This window comes from Eleginops maclovinus, chromosome 4, assembly GCF_036324505.1.
Source record: "Eleginops maclovinus isolate JMC-PN-2008 ecotype Puerto Natales chromosome 4, JC_Emac_rtc_rv5, whole genome shotgun sequence".
In the NCBI taxonomy this organism is placed as follows: Eukaryota; Metazoa; Chordata; class Actinopteri; order Perciformes; family Eleginopidae; genus Eleginops; species Eleginops maclovinus.
Genome location: NC_086352.1, coordinates 34,821,363 through 34,840,500, shown reverse-complemented (window position 1 = coordinate 34,840,500; position 19,138 = coordinate 34,821,363). Strand labels below are relative to the sequence as shown.

Below are 19,138 nucleotides of genomic sequence, written 5' to 3'. Positions count from 1 at the left end.
GTGATGTTGAAGCTGGGAAGCCACTGCTCTTTCCAGAATTTTACTTAGGAAAGGAAGGTTGGAGATTGGACGATAGTTGTTAGGGTCGTCAGGGTCCAGACCGGGCTTTTTCAAGGTGGGAATGACTGCAGCTGTTTTGAAGCCTGAGGGCACCACACCAGAGTCCAGTGAGCAGTTTATGATGGCGGCAATAGAGGCAGAGATGACAGGGAGGCAGGTCTTCACCAGGGTGGTAGGCATGGGGTCCAGCTGGCTGGAGGAGGTCTTCGCTTTGGACACCAAGTCATGCACCTGGTCAGTGTCCAACATGGTGAAGGAGGAGAGGCAACACTGCAGTGGGCAGGCAGTAGGGGTGTCGGCACCAGGATGGTGGGGAGAAGGGGGGGGTGGCGTAGAATATTGCAGAAGGTGATTATGAATAGTTTCCACTTTTTTCTGAAAGAAGTCCAGGAACCTGGAACACAGATCAGCTGCATCAGAGGGTTGGGGGGAATCAGGAGGGCGCAGTAGTCGGTTGATTGTTATGAAAAGCTTTTTAGGGTGGTTTTGTTGGTTATTAATAAGTATGGAGTAGTAGAGTGTCTTCGCCTTCAAGAGAGCCTCCTTGTAGTCCCTGATGTGGTCTTTGTAGGCCTCATGGTGTACGGTGAGGCCAGATGTCCTGTAGCGCCTCTCAAGCTGGCGGCCGGCTGCTTTCATGAGGCGGAGCTCAGGAGTAAACCAGGGAGTAGCCCTGACACGGCTGACACGCCAGTCCAGCCCCTGTCCATCAATGCGACGAGGTCAACCAACGGCGGCTGCATGGGGCCAAGTGACCCCCGGGACGCCCAGTGCTCATGTCCTCAGCGCACTGTCCCCCCAGCGCGCCCCGCAGTACTGCCGTTCCCTTGTACGCCAGAGAACAATAACCGGATGAAAGGATGGCTACTCGGGAGATATGCCTCATCAACATTCAATACTTGCCCCCATCGGGCACTACCATGCATGGAGGGGCCACCTATCGAGATGCACGTGGACCCCGCAGCTACGCCTAAGGCATGCCACACCGCGGCTACGGTGCCTCTACACTGGCAGCGGAGGGTTCATGATGACCTCCTGCGGGACGAAGCCCTTGGGGTCATTGAACGCGTGCCATACGGCGAGCCGGTGGCGTGGTGCCATCGTATGGTAGTCACTCGGAAGCACGACGGTTCCCCCCGCAGGACCGTGGACCTCTCCCCCCTCAACAAGTTCTGCCAACGTGAGACCTTCGCCACTGAGTCCCCGTTCCACCTCGCACGCCGCGTCCCGAAGGGCACCTGGAAGACCGTCACGGACGCCTGGAACGGCTACCACAGTGTCCCCCTGCGTGAGTCGGATCGCCACCTCACTACCTTCATCACGCCCTTCGGCCACTGGCGCTACACCAGGGCACCACAGGGTTACCTGTCATCAGGGGATGGCTACAACCGTCGGTTTGACGCCGTCCTCTCCGACTATGAACGCAAGGAACGTTGTGTGGATGACACCATCCACTATGACACCGACATGGAGCAACACTGGTGGAGGACCATCGACTTCCTGATGCGTGTCGGCCGGTCGGGCATCGTGTTGAATCCGGACAAGCTTCAGTTCGCGGAGAGGTGCGTCGACTTTGCTGGCTTCAGGGTGTCGGAATCTACCATCGAACTGCTCCCGAAATACTTGGACGCCATCCGGGACTTCCCCACCCCAGGCTCCACGACGGACATCAGGAGTTGGTTCGGCCTTGTCAACCAGGTGGCTAACTATGCCCAGTTGCGTGACACGATGGCTCCATTTAAGCCGTTCCTCAGCCCACGCTGTGTGTTCCTATGGTCCCCCGTTCTGGAGGAGGCCTTCCAGACGTCCAAACAGGCCATAATGGAGGCCATCCGCGAGGGCGTGGAGATCTACGACATGCAGAAGCGTACCTGCCTCCGCCCTGACTGGTCCATGCGTGGCATTGGTTACTTCCTGCTCCAGCAACATTGTCACTGTGCCTCGGGCATGCCGGACTGCTGTCCAGGAGGGTGGAGGATCACCCTCGCGGGTTCGCGTTTCCTGTCCCCTGCGGAGCAGCGCTATGCGGCCGTCGAGGGAGAGGCCCTAGCTGTGGCCTGCTCCCGGTGCCGCAGTCGCCGCCGACGCCGCCGACGCTGCCGACGCTGCCCCAGCCGATTCGGCCGGGCCGCGTGAGGAGGCCACCTGCACGTTACGAGCCCGAGTCTGGCAGCTGGATACGGGGTCTAGACCGTTAACCTATTCCGGCCCATAGCTTTCCGGTCTGGGGGGGGGGATGAAGAGTTTATCGCCGGCCACTAGAGGGCAGTGTCACTGCTGTCGCTGCCCGGTTATGCCGCACTCTGACCCGGTAGTGCCGAGCGGCCATTTTAGTTTCAACATTGTTCATTCACTCCGCCTCGAGTTGAGACGTTCGTTCATTCATTCATGTAAGACTGTTTTCACTATTATATTATACTATATTATACTACTATACTCTGTTTTGTGGTGTATATTTGTGTTGAGTAACTTGCATGGATGTAATACTTTGTCAGCTTATCTTGCTGCATTACTCTGTTTCAGGGTGTCGTCATCTGTGTCAATAAATTACCGAAACTGACATTGAGGAGTGTGTTTCTTCGTGCCTACACGCCGGCCACACCCAGCGCCCGTGAGCAGTTGGCGGCGCCGCCGCCGCCCGCTGCCCTGGGTCATCAGCCCCCACCTATCCACCCGGGCTGGGCGACGCCCCAGGGGATGGCTCAGCAGCCGGCTGTCGGGCCCCGCGACTCGGCTAGTGGCGCTTCCCCACCAACGCCTGCTGATGAGGCGTCCTCTGACCTCACTGGTCCTACGGGTGCCTTCCTGGGTGCACCGCTCCCGGTGCCGCAGTCGCCGCCGACGCCGCCGCCGCATTACTCTCAGTTATTAAACAGTTGCCTGTTTAATAACTGATAAACCTCCTAAGAATTGCATAATAGACTATCGTAGATGAGAGCTCCAGGACTTCGCTAACAAGATGGGGACGGTGACGTCATAAGAGGACCCGCCCCCGACGACGTCAGCCTATAGAGGAGGATCCAGCCCCCCGCTACCAACCAATGAGAGGACGACAGCGGGGCGCGTCTGATTTTGAGGTTGTTTATTGTATGGTCGGAAAGGGGTGGTTCTATAAAACATGTTAGGATTGTGAAATCGAGCTCTCGTTTGTTCCGGACCGCCAGACAGTAACTACTGATGAGCTCCACTCAGTCAGTGGCCTGTGGACGCGTGTCCCGGGCTATTGAGCCACAGCTGTGAAACTTTTGTAAAACCTACTACTGCATCCTTTTATTAAACACTCCTTTTATAACTTTTAAGGGAGTTTTGCTTTCTTTATTTTAAACCGACTCCTGGGCTTCAAATAAACGAACATTTCTTACAACATCCTCATAGAACATCCAGTTTGACACACACACACACACACACCCACATTTCTCCTATAAAGTGTATGCACAAAGACTGTTCGGGGGGACTTCCACAATTGGCTCTGGGAACCTCGCATCGCCCGTGTTGGTGTATGATACTATGCTGTTGTAATAAACCTTATTATATACAAGCTGGTGTCTCCGGAGACTTCTTCATCATCTTCACAAACATTGCTACAAGATATACTTCACTTGAGTAAAGAAGTTTAGTCAGTACTTTTTACTTTTAGCAGAGTATTTTTAAACACGAGTATCTGTACTTTTACTTGAGTAAAGGATGTGTGTACTTTTACCATCTCTAAATCTCATGGAGTTTCCTCAAACAACTAGCACTGCTAACTGAGACTGAACTCTGAAAAAGGAAAAAGCTACCTGCTCATATGGGCGGAGCAGCAACTCATAAAGCCTTCAGAAATACTCTGTGATCCAGCCTTTGAGAATAAAAAACAATCATTGTTTTTTCTATTTTATATATTTGTACGATTTGTACACTAGCCTTCAATAAGGAAGACGTCTTATTACATTTTCATTATTATTTCGTAACAATAAATTACTCTTCATCACGAATATGTTTATTTGTGTTAACAATAAGTAGTTTTAATCACGTTATATATTGGGTTTCTGCTCAATAAAAGTTGCATATGTATTCAGAATGGGGAACTTGTTTGTAAATAAAGCTTTCTTTAAGAAAAAAAAAACCACTTCCGGGTCAAAGCTAACAAATCCGAGCCAGATCCGATCTGATCTCTGACAGCTCTGAAGTTGGGATTTCATTTGCTCAACACGTCTGTGATTAAAGAAATCTCGAGAAACTGATCTCCCGCAGACCGAAGAGATAACATGGCTACTACCATCAGCACCCAGCGGGGACAGGTACAGCTCTGCGGCTCTGTGTTACTGTCTGTCGGCTGAGAGAACCCGGGGCAGGGGCTAGGCTTAACTAGCCTGCACTGCTGTTTACACACAGCTCTGACAGTTAATAACTCAGTGATTAAACAGCAACACACAGCAGCAGGCAGCCCGGGGCAACACGGACACAATTACCGACATTTATATAGATAAGGAGCTAATTTTAGCTTAGCATAACTAGCCTAACAGTCTGTCAATAAAGCGCTACATCAGCTAATGCTAATACACAGTGTTGTCTTTATACCACAGTGTTGTCTATATCAACAACAACAAATAACCTCGGTAAACAATACATTGTACTGTTAGTAGCTTCAGAGCAGGTGGTCTAACCACAGGGTTGGGTTACTTAGTACCGTTACTCATTACAAATCAGTGTCACCAACCTAAAGTACCAAAAGTTAAAGTAGTTGCTATGTGTAATGGCCAATTTCAGAAAATATATTAAATGAATATGATGACTGCTGCCAGAGGTGGAGCTCACTGTGGTGACTCAACATGCTCATTTTTGTATATTGTATAAGTAGACAAGTGAGTAATTGAGTGAGTAATTTAACAAGTAAAAGAAAAACCTTCTCTTTTGAAATGGAAATACATCACAACACAGATGGTGTTCCTCAGGGAAACAGCTGATGTCAAATCTCTGATGAGATAAGCTCAGGTCAGACTCACTGTATCCTCAGCAGCTGTATAGTATATGCTTTTTATGTGGGGGAAGGTCATCCTAAAGGTTTTTAAAAAATATTTATTGACTGAAAGATACAAAGGTTTTGTGTAACTTTTGCATAGTCTTGTCAATTCAACATTTAGTCCCAGGCTCTTCCAACAATGATAAACATAACATAAAAAGAACAGACACAATAGTGCAAAGAAATTGTGCACAAAACATAATGGTGCAAGGTCGCAAGAATAAAAAAACGAAACATATGAAATAGAATGCGATGAAACAGATGGTAAAATGTAATACTGTATAGTTTAATAAATGTGATTTAAATGTGGAATACACAGAGGTACAGCATGTGAACATTGTGTTTGTTGTCCGTACAGCTATTTAGACACTTCATATATTTTCACATCCTTGGTTTCACAACATTTTTAACTGATCTGGGATTATGTTATATAATAGCATACATTTCTCTGCAATAATAAGAAATACTATAACAAATTCATCATTTGTTTCCAGAAAACTATTTTAAGTAAGTGTTTAAACCATGCAGCAATAAAAGGGCAACATGAATAGATTATTTCACGTGAATTGTTTGGGTCATGTGGGGTAAGTATTGGACTTTATTGAAGTTTCTGGATGGATAGCCCTGTTTCAGCCCTCACAGCTAATAATAGCTGCACCACGTCCTGACATCTGACCGTTTCTCTCTTAGTGAAATAACTACAACTCAATTTAGCTTCTTCCCAGAGCTGCCAACCACATCACAAGCATTACGACAGTATGTTTGTGTACTTAGATTGTTAACGTGTGGTTTCCTCTTCATGTTATGTTAGCTATACTTATTGTAATCGGCTATTTTATCTTTGGTCAACAACATATATTTTCCCATAGCGAGTACGTTGAATAAAAGACTTGTGATTTTTGATTATACTCAGAATTTTTTTATTCGTCCCACAAAGGGAAAATGTACGTTGTTACAGCAAAGATAGAGACCAAAAATGAAAAAGCCATGCAGATAATATTTAGAATAAAACATCATTTCAATTTACAGAGGGGACATTCATGTAGGGGGTAAGTAGCAGCAGTTTATAAAAGAAAATGAGGGTTGCACTGTAGAATGAATTGTGCTATCTAACAGCAATAATTATTATGGCACATAGTTATGTGAAGATGTAACAGTGATGGATGGACTTGGTATTTACCTTGAGTCACATGGCTGCTGGTATATGCTATGCTATGATAAAAGCCGGTCTCTGGTGTGGGGACGATCTCCCTCCGGCTGTCCAATAACTAATGATGACCTTTGATCTCTTCCCACTGTGCTGTGAGATGTCTCTTGTTCCCTGAAGTGTTCCCCTCAGCCATCCTGTGCTGTCTGCTGATGCCAGGCTGTCTAATGCTCTCAAACTGACTCATGTGACTTGGGGACTCGGGCTGGATGTGTCCTCAGACCAGGTCAAATGATAAAGTATTTGTAGCTGTTCTGGACGGCCACACTTGATGTGGGGGGTCATACAGGGCGGGGAAACTAAACATGTGGCAAAAAAACATAATGGCTTGACCCCGACCTTAGTGTATAGTTGTTCGATTCCACAATTGAGGGACTTTAAAGGGACAGTGGACTGTTTTGGGCATACATTTGCAGAAATGGAATACAGTATTCATGACTATGTTTCTCAGTTGTGTATAATTACCTGGATCGCTGTGTTTCCGTTACCTTTTTGAACATGTTTTTTGGTAAGATGCCTGAAACAAGAGCTGTGGTTAACACAAAAGAAGCTTCAGTGTTCGCTAACGAGGGACTAAATGAGACGACTAGACATCATCACACCGAACATTAGCCACATTTGGCTTAGTGGTGGTGGCATGAAGATCTATTCCTTTATAGCCTTGCTTTAGTCATAATTTATTGTCATTCCAGAACATACATGCAGGGTGGAACGCGATGGGGAACTCAGGTGCCAGTGCAGGTGCAAATAAGCATACAATAAAAAAGCTCTGGCAGTTGAATCTCTATCAGGTGGGTTTTTTGTCTTTGATGTCAATCTGAGTGTGTGTGTGTGTGTGTGTGTGTGTGTGTGTGTGTGTGTGTGTGTGTGTGTGTGTGTTCAGGTGTACATTGGGGAGCTTCCCCAGGACTTCCTGCGGATCACCCCCACCCAACAGCAGCAGCAGGTGCAGCTGGATGCGCAGGCGGCCCGCCAGCTGCAGTACGGAGGCTCCATGGCAACTGTGGGGCGACTCAGCATCACAGTGGTGCAGGTACACACACACACACACACACACATATTGCTGTGTCTCATGTGAATATCTGTCCCTCTGTGAATGATATCACACCGGACGTTTTTTTCTGCTCCGAAGGCGAAGCTGGCTAAGAACTACGGGATGACCCGGATGGATCCGTACTGTCGGGTCCGGCTGGGCTACGCAGTGTACGAGACCCCCACTGCTCACAATGGAGCCAAGAACCCTCGCTGGAACAAGGTGATCCAGTGCACCGTGCCCCCGGGGGTGGACTCCTTCTACCTGGAGATCTTTGATGAGGTGAGAAGCTGAATCCGTATCCTACGGTAACCTCACACATGGAGATAAGAAGGGGTGTAAAGGTTTCCAAACCACATCAAATCCACTGAAAAACATTCCATGCCGCCAGGCAGCGTGCTGCCGCCAGTTGAGCTCTCGTGTTACCCAACAGATTTTAGCTTAATTTTTGATATACTGTACTACTACTGAACGACAATGTCAATTCACACACACAGAAAAAGGAGTACAATTCAATTTGGATCTGGGGAATAGTAACACCCATACACATAAGTAGATGATTAATGAAATGATAAAGTTATGACATTTGAACAACTTTCAGTTTTCAAATTGATGTTCTATATACTGTTCGGCTATATGCTGATAAAGTCAAAACTTATTTTTGAAAGAAACATTAAGTCAAAGACCTTTAGCATTCATGGCCTCAGTTTTCACATATCTGAGAAGTGTGGTGTTTAAAGGCAGGGACCTGTGAACAGATATTCACAATTAGATATTTTATTTCCTTTGTTGCTTTGTTAAAAGCAAGCACTTTTTTTAATGAAAAAACTAAACCATATCTATTGAAGACAAGGCTAGGAGAATACATTCACCCAGGGCTGCCCCTGCCCCTGGCCAACTTGGGGGACAAAAATCCCATCAAATTAATACTATATTACTATATTATAATATAATATTAATATAGATAATAATAATAATAATAATAATAATAATAATTAGAATAGAAAATAGTACTATTACTATTTATAATTGTAAATATTATTATGATATGGAAAATCAAAAAAGACATGCTTGTTCATGATTTAAAAAAAAAGATATTCCATAACCTGTATTCATCCGGCTCGGACGTCGGGTCTCACAGCGGGGAAAATGTGGCATGCACAATTGCGCCGCATATGCGTATCAGATGAGGCCCCCGGCGCAATATGAAGCCCTAGGCACTGCGCGTCTTCTGTAGGGATGGGCGGCCCTGCCTTCACCACAAAACGTTTATTTCTACAAATGATTCACCCCGAGTTTGCTTGAATATTATATAAGACAGACAGACTGAGTGACTGTGAGCTGTCTGTCTCTGTGTTCTGCTGACTCGCCATCCAGAGAGCATTCTCCATGGACGACCGGATAGCATGGACTCATGTCACCATCCCTGACAGCCTGCGGGGGGGCAGCGTGGTGGACGAGTGGTTCACCCTCAGCGGTCGGCAAGGCGACGACAAAGAGGGCATGATCAACCTGGTGATGTCTTTCGCTGTGAGTACTCTGATCCCTCGTTCTTTACCTCCTGAGGTCCTAACGGGAAGTCTTCTGATTAGGCTTTATTACACTTTTTCAGCCAGTAAACGATAAACAGCAGACTACACAATAAACTAGCAACAGCAGCACATCACAATACGAGAATATGATGGAGGGGAGTATTATGGACTCATAATAAATGCAAAGCGTACCATGTTCACAAATTATCAAGGAAAACAGAATTCATGTTCTCAACAGCAATTGAGCGGGTATATTCACAATCATATTCATTTTGAGATATATTTGGACAGTGGTGGGCCGTCAGGGCCAGCAAGGCCTTCTCTGCTGGCCTAAACATCATCAGAATATAAATTAAATTTTGATATATTTTTTCCACAAATACGTATTAAATTATTCCCCATAGTCTATTCTCTTCATTTTATAGCGTTCGTCTTGGCTGCGGTGCTTCCAGCCTCAGAACGAGATTTGGAGGGCTGGCCTTTATGTTAGAGCTTTTATCCAATCATATTTCAGCCATAATGTGTTGCTAGGGTCAAAGAAATCTGCCCTTAGGCCTTCAGAATCAACAGTGCGGGCGGCTGTAGCTTAAAGTGAACGCAAACAAAATTGTGGCGTTAACCAATCAGATTTCGAGGTGGCGACAACGGGCCAGCTAGCAGGCGTACGCTAACGTTAGCACGTGCACATCTTCTGATTGGATACGCACTATTGAGAGGCAGAGCTAGGCAGTAGGCAGAGCCATACAGTCTATGGGCAAAGCTAGCAAACATAACTAGAACTTGAGCGAGCTAATTTGTGTAGATTTCTACAAGCTATTTTTTTCAACCCACAATGGCTGAAGGAGGAGAAGAGATCAATTTGGTCGAAGATATAATAACAACGCCATTTTCAAAACGAACTTTTCAAGTAAAGCTACACATCTTGAAAAGGGAACGACCAACTCCAACGCTAGCGAGCCTAGCACAGCAGGGAAACTACGAGCGGTACCCCTGGCTCACAGCCTCCGAGAGGCACTGCAAATTGTACTGCCGGGAATGCCTGGTATTTGCAACTGATCGATTTGGTGTTTGGAGCCACACTAAATTTGCAAACTTGAGTTGTCTAACCAAGGCAGCAACGAGACACCAAAGCACGGCTGGGCACTTGGAAGCACTGGTGCTTTTGAAAACCTTTGGGGACACCCGAGTGGATCTACAGCTCAACGAACAAGTGCCCAGGGAAACGGAGCTCCACAACGAAAGGGTGAACAAAAATAGGGAATTATTGAAAGACTGATTGATTGTGTCCTGTTTTTGGGTAAACAGGAACTTTCATTTAGGGGACACGATGAAAGCGCCGAGTCCAGAAACAGAGGAAACTACGTGGAGCTTCTTTCTTTTCTTGCTGAGAACAACACAGATTTGCATTACCACCTGCACACAAACAACATGTTTACTGGGACGTCAGGCAAAATACAAAACGACCTGATTTATGCTATTGCTGAAGTGATGGGAGAAGAGATCAAAATGAAGATTAAAAAAGCACCCTTTGTCGCTGTTATGGTGGACGAGACGTCAGATGTGGGTAATGTAGCACAGCTGGCACTTGTCCTGCGTTATGTGACGGACACAGGTGTCAAGGAGCGGTTTGTCAGATAATCTGATTAATTAAGTTAACTGTAAATGCTGATGTATTGATTATAAATGCTTCGGAAATATTAATATAACTCTGTTGTACTTGACTATGTTAAGGTGATGCAACGCCCGGTTATACTGCGTTTCTGTCTAAATGTATAGTTTCTAGAGCCATGGCGTCATAATGATGGTATTAAGAGGTGGAATAATTCAGGTAGGACTGTGTAGGACATCACTGAAGGCCTAGGTGTGAAATGCACGGCCCGCCACTGTATTTGGACCATCTTCGAGAATGCAAGTCGTTTCTCAGTGTTAACAAGAAAGACTCTCCATCTGATGAATTTCTCTAATGATCGAAATCGTACTGTCAGAGGATCAGCTTGTAACCACGTACTCGTGGTGGCTTTGTGAAAGGATACAGTGAATATTTTCAGAATGTATGTCGCTCTGTTATCTCTTCTGGTAGGTCACCCAAGTAAATGACTACACATGAGAGAGGGATCTGTAAGCCCAAAATATGTAGACTGGTTCTCTAACTAACCGCACCGGAGTGAAAAATATATTTGTCATTACCCAACGACTAGACACTTACCCTCCTATCCACTCCTTATAACCAACATGAATCCAAATCAGTATTAATATATTGTATGAAACTTTCAGAACAAATAATTCTTTATGAAGTATAGGTAGAACTTTCTAGCCCCACACATCTTCCATCAGTGGTCATTTTTAAATGGAGTTTAAACCTTTTAATTTAATTAAATATACAGCCCCGGAGAAAATTACGAGACCACTTCAGCATCATCAGTTTCTCTTGTTTTGTTATTTATAGGTATGTGTTTGAGTTAAATGATTTTGTTTTATTGTATTCTATAAACTACTGATAACATTTCTCTGTGTTGGAATTCAACAGACACTGGAATGACTGTTGAATTTTTTTCCGGGGCTGAATATAAACTCAAAAGCGATACAGAGTATAGTACGACCTTTTGTCTGTGCATGAATCTAAAGTTTGTGTTCAAATAAATAAATGTTTCCTTTTTACCATGAATTGACGCAGAAAAATCACCAGGATGCACACATGATAAAAGCCCCCCCCCCACCTTATGTCTCAGTTGTTCATCTTTCCTCTCTGTCAGTCCTTACCTGCAGGTATGGTGACCCAGCCCGTCGTCCTGATGCCCTCTGTGTACCAGCAGGGGGTGGGATACGTGCCCATTGCAGGTCAGACACACAACACACACACACACACACACACACACACACACACACACACACACACCCACACACCCACACACACACACACACACACACACACACACACACACACACACAAACACAAACATTATTCCTCTGTTACACCATCCAGCCTTTCGACTGTGTTTTTGTAATCACAGCCAGAAAGGTAGACTCAGGTCCACAGGGTTGAGATGCATAAAGACAGGTTATCCTAGAGACCGCAACAAATGAACCAGTGTGCTAGATAGCTAGCTAGCAGATGTTAGCTATCTATTTTACAACATGCGTCGCTAGCTTACTAGCTAGGTATCTTTCTAACTATCCCCAAATCCGTGGTTTAAATTCTAATTATTAGTAAATGCTCTGTGGTTGCTCCTTAGCTCCATGCATCCAAAAATGGATCAAACCCTAATGACAGTTTGTTTTTTTAAATGGTCCCTATTATGTTTTTCCGGTTATAACCTGTCCTTTCGTTTGTTATGTTGCTTTTTCTGCATGTAAACGGTCTGCAAAGTCACAAACCCTCAAAGTACACCCTGTAGTGAGTAAAACTCTAAAGCAGAAAAGACGTGTCTATGCTGCCCTCCCACGCCTCGTTGGGGATTTTTCTTTTTCCATTGTTTTCTTCCGGGGGATGTTGACGTCACTAAATCTAAACTAAATGGAGACCAATCAGCAAGTTGGCACGCCCATAGCTATAGACCAATAGGCCCACCCTCTGCCAACCAACCATTTACTGTTGGAAGGCTGTATTGTCACCTGTTTGCCTTAGTGAAGGCAGTACCACGAAAAAGTCAGGGTTTGAAATGTATTGTTAACACTGTTCCTTCAACGGATCGAAGTACTGTACTGTGTGCCCGGCATTTCACGGACGACAGCTTCAGAAACCTTGCACAGGTGGATGCCGATATGCAAAGCGTGCAGTACTGAAGGACGAGGCTGTTCCTACTTTGTTTCAGTTCTGACATTACATCTGAAATGTAAGAGCGAAACAAAATAAAAACGTTCCACTGTGAAACCGCCTGCTCCAGTCTACTGTGGGATGGGGGATCAGGTCCATCACGCTGGTCTGTGTCATTTTCAGGATCGTACTCCGGTTCAAACATATATGGCTGTACCGCCGTCATTGTACATAAACTGATGCTCAGCTGTAACGGGTGTAACTGTTTGACAGGGGCGGAGCTTCTCTGGTTGTGACCAATCAGAACAGAGTGGGCGAGCTGACCAATCAGAGCACACTGGGCTCTTGGGGGGGGCAGGAGCTCCGACAAGGTGTTAGGACAGAGAGTGAATAGAGATACTGTACAGAGATGCTGTATGAGAAAACCAATGTGATTTTGGAACATTGAACAATGTAAATCTATTCTAGGACACCTCAACAATGGAATTATGATCAGTAAAAACAGCCACAATATGGGACCTTTAAAACATATTGGGCTACTAAAGGTTCCTAGAAAAAGTGTTTCCTCCCCCTGTGTCTGGCTCTTAAATCAGCAGTGTGTGTTGTTTTGCTAGGAGTGCCTGCAGTCTACAACCAGGGCATGGTGCCGATGGGGATGCCCGCAGCCGTGCCCGCTGTGGGGGGCCCGGGGCCGGTGTGCAGCGAGGAGGACCTAAAGGCTCTGCAGGACATGTTCCCTAACCTGGACCCCGAGGTGGTCCGCACCGTGCTGGACGCCCAGCAGGGTAACAAGGACGCTGCTATCAACTCGCTGCTGCAGATGGCCGAGGAGCTCTAACTGCAGACCATGGCTCACAGCGGACATACACACACACACAAACACACACACACACACACTTGCACGCACACGCCCACTGCAGCCACAGAGATGTTTCCTGTCCCTCTATTGATTCCTGCGCTACGATGAGAGGATGCTTAAGGTTTGTATCGGTGTGTGTCCTTCCTGCTCAGCGTTTGATTTGCACTGTCTGAGCTGTAGTGAGTCCTGTCGTTAATATGATGAGTCCCCCAGGTCTGTAGAGCCCTGCAGAGGACTTCTGTTGTTTTACATGTCGCTGTACAGTGTTTAATGCAGAGCTCAACATCTGGTAAATTATTATGGATGTATAAATTATATAGAATATATGGTGATGAGTCAACGAAGAAACGCCCTGAGGCAATGCCATGAGTCATGTTTCATAGTGACCCAATCAATCCTCTGCAAAGTTTTGATGCCACCAATTTACCAATCAGTGCGGTCAGGATGTGGAAACAGTTTTTAAAGTAATATCCGGTGTGTGTATATATATATGAGAGTTTTGATAAAAACACAGTAAGCTGTGATGAACATTGTCTGGAGAGATTTGCTCTAACTTTTAAAGAGATAAGTATTCACCGCTGTATGAGTGCCCCCTGAGTCGTGAGGCTGGGGACCCCACTGCAGGTTCATCCCCATATGACTAAACTATTTAGTATACCTGAAAAATATTTAGTAGGTCAGACACAGAATGCCAAAAATACCACACCTTCTGACTGTTCACTGGATAGAAGATATGAGAGCAAGAGGGTCAATATGTTCCCGCAGTATGTAGTGAAATAAAGTTGATCTATTGTTTATGGTGACCCCCCCACCATCAGATTAAAGCTTGTACATGAGGACCAAGCAGCTTCATACCCACAGTGTGATGTGAGCTTCAAACACTTCCTGATTCCCACAGCTCAGCTCTGTCCTGCAGCTTTCCTCCCACCTGTGCGCCGAGTCTGCCGCTGCCTGCCAAAGGTTCATGAGAGAGATGTCATCTGATGGACTTTACTGTCACTCATTATTACTTCACTATGTCTGTGATTCTGTTCTTTCAGCATCTGGAAATCCTTGCAGTTTAATTTATTAAATTGATTATTAGAATCTTTTGTCATTTATCGTCATAAACCGCAGGTGTTTAAATCTTCATGTGACTGAAATAGCTTTAGGAAGAGTGGTTTTAGGGGGGTTCAGAAGAAAGCACAGCTACAGTCAGCTCCATACAGGAAGCAGAATGATTATCTTTGTTAAAACAAGAAAAATATGCTCATAAAAAATAGTTCACAGTAACAACTCATTGTCATGTTCATGTACGCAGCACGGTGTCCTGTATCAATATACCTGCAGGTGTAATAAACCTCATCCCACCTCTGGTCGTGTGTGTGTGTGTGTGTGTGTGTGTGTGTGTGTGTGTGTGTGTGTGTGTGTGTGTGTGTGTGTGTGTGTGTGTGTGTGTGTGTGTGTGTGTGTGTGTGTGTGTGTGTGTGTGTGTGTGTGTGTGTGTGTGTGTGTGTGTGTGTGTGTGTGTGTGTGTGTGTGTGTGTGTGTGTGTGTGTGTGTGTGTGTGTGTGTGTGTGTGTGTGTGTGTGTGTGTGTGTGTGTGTGTGTGTGTGTGGGGGGGGGGGGGGGGGGTCAGATCCAGATCCAGATCCATATGGATGAATATGGCTTGAACAATGATCTTAGAAGCACTCTCAAATCGTAATCTTAATCTTAAACTCATGCAGGCCTTCCGGAACAGATTCCATTGTGAGACTCTCCGAATCCTGGTAGCAGACGAGGGGAGTGACAGAAAGTGTATCTGAAGGAAAATGGCCCTGTTTATTAAAGCATAACCATGAAGGTCAAGATAGAGATCATAACAAGGATAGTGATGATGATAAGGGCTGTGTAGTTTTTGAAACAAAAAGGACAGATTTGCAAAGTTTACTTCAACGTTTAAAGAATATGCAAGTTAACCTGTTCTCATTTATGTACACTCACTTTTGATTTTCTATAAAAAATAACCCGATGTTTGTTTTTTCTCCGGTGGTTAATAAAGATTGTTTGTACTAATTATTCAACCATGATAGATCCTCTTCAGCCTTGCAGCGCTCAGAATCCGTCTCTAACATGGTCTGTGACGTTGAGTAAAGTCATAGTAAATGATTTATGGGGTGTTCAGTTTAACCCGGGCCGGGGCTTGCAAATAGTGAGCCGTAAAAAGTACAATAAAATGAAGGATGACATAATTATGGTTTCTGTTTGCATTTGTGTTCCTCTGCGTAGCTAAAGGCTGTCGCACATAGCTTATTGAGAGCTGAATTAACACCAACGGGTGCATGCTGGGTCTGGCTAAATGCTGAAACGCTCATGGTGGTGATGGAGTCTGGTTTCTGGGATGGCTGAGCACTTTTACCTTCACTCAGGTTTGTCTGCTGCTTTTCATCAGAATCAGAATCCCTTTATTTGTCCTGCAACGAGGAAATGTACAGTGTTACAACAGCAGAAGCATAGTGCAGATAAAGTTAAGAGATATACTTATTATTGAAAAATAACAAAGTATGCACACGTTAAAATAATTTTAAAAAAACACAATAAGTAAAAACAACTAACAGAGAAAAAATAAAGCGTGAATATAGGGTATATTGCACAATGTTTGATATTTACAGGCAGGGGCGTGGCCACGTGGTGGCCAGGGGGGGCCACGGCCACCATTGGTCAGAGTATGGCCACCCTGCCGGCCCCCCCAACCTCACGGCACGAAAAAAAAAAAAAAATACAACAAACCCTCATGAACAGAAATGGTATAAAGCTGAAATAAATGCATTAGTATTTTTTTTTTATCAAGTCGTTTTATATTGTCATTCGTCACTTCTGCTACAAGCCCCATATTCGCAACATGTTGGGCCACGCCCCCTCCAACGTGCCTGCATTCTGACAGCGCTTCAGTGGAGAGACTAGCACTGGAGACGAACGCGCTGGATATACCACTGTAACTAACAGGTGAGTAAGTTGGTGATACTTGAAAGGATCATTGAAATGATAAGATCATTTAGTTATCTTCACACTCAATTAAATGTGTAATGATGTCTCGACATTAAGGATTTGTGGCAGAGTGAGTTGAGTAAGGCTGCTGTTGTTATTTTTGCAAACTTGTAAAATGATCTATGGCTAGCGAGCTATCGCTAGCTAGTTAGCTTAAGTCCATTCCCAGGTGTCACTAAGTCATAGATAACGCACTGTCGCTAGTTTACACTTGAAATGGAATAAAAGCAATCTAAAGTTAATGTTGTGTAAAACTTTTCTTTAAAAAGGACACAATGAAAAGGATAAGTGCCTCAGGGGGAGACAGAAAAATCAGCGCTTTTTTTGCCAGCACCAGAGACCAGCAAGCTAGCACGACAGAGAATGTTGCAGACAGAGAAAGGGAAACAGAAGGAGCTAGTTGCGAAAGCATGACAAGTACAGAAAGGGAAGCAAGTGGCAGTGAATATTCAGCAGACAAGTTGACAGAGACAGAGCAGGAGGAGGAGACTGATACTAGGAGAAGAGAATTTAATTACAAAGTCTGCCCTCCAGGTGAGTGGTTATCAGTAGCTGAATAATGGGACATGTTCGGTCGGGTTATGGCAAACAACAATAATTTAAAGGCTGGCCATATAATAAACATGTATTTATTAAATCTGTAAAATGTTAATGATTGCATGTTTAGTCTTAAAAAACAACTAAAGAACAACATGTAATTGGAAGTGGATAGCATTTATGTTAAAAGCTGATATTAATGGGATTCTTTGGTGTTTTACAGACATTTCCAAGTCCAGGGGTGAAGCTCCAGCTCAACCTAAAGTTAATTTCCCCAAGACACTCCAGGGAGACAGAAGCAGGAGCTTCAAGGGTGAGTGGTATGAAGTTCACCCCTGGTTGGAGTACTCAATATGTGAAGACTCCACCTTTTGCTTTGCCTGCAGGCATTTCAGCTTACCTGGCCATGAGTCTACGTTTAATTCAGGTTCCGGTTTCAAAAACTGGAAGAAAGCTACCTATACAGACGGAGGGTATGCTGCACATAGTAGATCTGAGCATCACAAGAATGCCATGCTAGCATGGAAAGAATACCAAATTGCAGAAAAAAATCAGGGATCTCTAATGGGGCAATTAAATAAAGAGTACAACAAAACTGTTGAAGAGAACAGGGGGTACATCAAAACTCTTGCTGAAGTGGTTCTTCATTGTGCAACCGAGAACATTGCTCTGCGAGGGCATCGTGAATCTGAGGCCTCAAGCAGGAAAGGGAACTTTTTGGGTATGTTGAATATCATAGCAAACCATGACGACAAGATTTTGAAAAAGATGGATGGTCCCAGGAATGCTAAATATACAAGTCCTGACATACAAAATGAGATTTTGTCATGCTTAGCAGAGATGGTGCGCACATCAATAATCAAAGAAGTCAAGGAAAGTGGTGCTTTTAGCATACTTGTGGATGAGACTAAAGACAAAAAAAAAATGGAACAAATGTCTTTTGTTTTGAGATACTATTACAATGGTGAAATCCTTGAAAGTTTTCTGGAATTCGAGGTAGCAGAGAAGCTAGATGCGGAGAGCTTGACAATAAAAATAATTCACCTCTTGTCCAAATATGGTCTAGAATATAAGACTAACCTTGTTGGGCAGTCTTATGACGGGGCTGCAGTCATGAGTGGCAAGCACAGTGGTGTGCAGGCCCGAATTAAGGAAGTAGCGAAGCTGGCTTTCTACGTTCACTGTAATGCGCATTGCCTTAATCTGGTGCTGGTGGACACTGTGAGAGGGATCCCAGAGGCTGATTGCTTCTTTTCCTTATTAAAACAGCTGTACGTCTACATGTCTGGATCGGCAGTGCATCCCAAATGGTTACAGGTGCAACAGGAGATGTATGCAGGTGCACCCAGAGAGTTGCAAATGTTGAGTGACACACGGTGGGCCTCCAGATATTATGCTTGCCGTAATTTGTGGGATAGGTTGCCAGCAGTTGTGAAAGTTCTTGAGGAACTGGGTGATGAGAACAGTGGCGAGAGGTCAGTAGGTGCCAGAGGCCTTTTGCCTCAGATTGATTTCCAGTTCATTGTGTTTCTTGCCATATTTAAGAAACTTCTGGGAGATGCAAAATTACTGTCAGACATGCTCCAGTCTTCCTCTCTTGATTTGGCCAAAGCAGTGGATCTTGTGGAGGCACTTATTAGTACTTTTGAATCTTACAGGAGTGAGCAGCAGGTGTTTGGTGATTTGTGGGACACTGTTTTGGAGCTTGCAAAGCAATGTGATGTCTCTGTAGACACTGCTCCAAAACGTAAGAGAACACTAAGTTCAAAGCTACAGGGATACCATGTTCTGTCTACTGTGGGCAGACAAGAAACAGGCGATGGCAAAGATTATTACAGGACAGGAATCTTTAATCTGGTATTGGACCGGATGCTCATTGAGCTCAGGAACAGATTCTCCAATCAGAATTGTGACATAATGCGTGGAATACAAGCTTTAAATCCAAGTAGCAGAAGCTTCTGTGACAAAGATAGCCTTTTTGCATTTGCCAAATTGTATGGGTGTGACCTTGTGGACCTTGAGCATGAGCTCTACCAAATTAAAAGAGTTTTAGATCGTAAGATAAAGCAAGGGATGCAGAGACCACCTACAATTGTAGAGCTGGCAGCTTTTATTGAACCATACCAGGATGTCTTTGATGTTTTC

At 44.8% G+C, this 19,138-nt stretch overlaps 1 protein-coding gene across 1 annotated transcript; it reads left to right on the top strand.

The window, feature by feature from the left end:
• The first annotated feature begins 4,159 nt into the window (after positions 1–4,159).
• On the top strand, positions 4,160–14,802 carry tollip (toll interacting protein). The gene is made up of 6 exons (XM_063882125.1): positions 4,160–4,340; positions 7,153–7,302; positions 7,402–7,584; positions 8,680–8,832; positions 11,588–11,672; positions 13,203–14,802. Exons 1-6 carry the CDS (start codon positions 4,308–4,310, stop codon positions 13,424–13,426), a joined length of 828 nt encoding a protein of 275 aa, XP_063738195.1. The 5' UTR covers positions 4,160–4,307; the 3' UTR covers positions 13,427–14,802.
• The last annotated feature ends 4,336 nt before the right edge of the window (positions 14,803–19,138 follow it).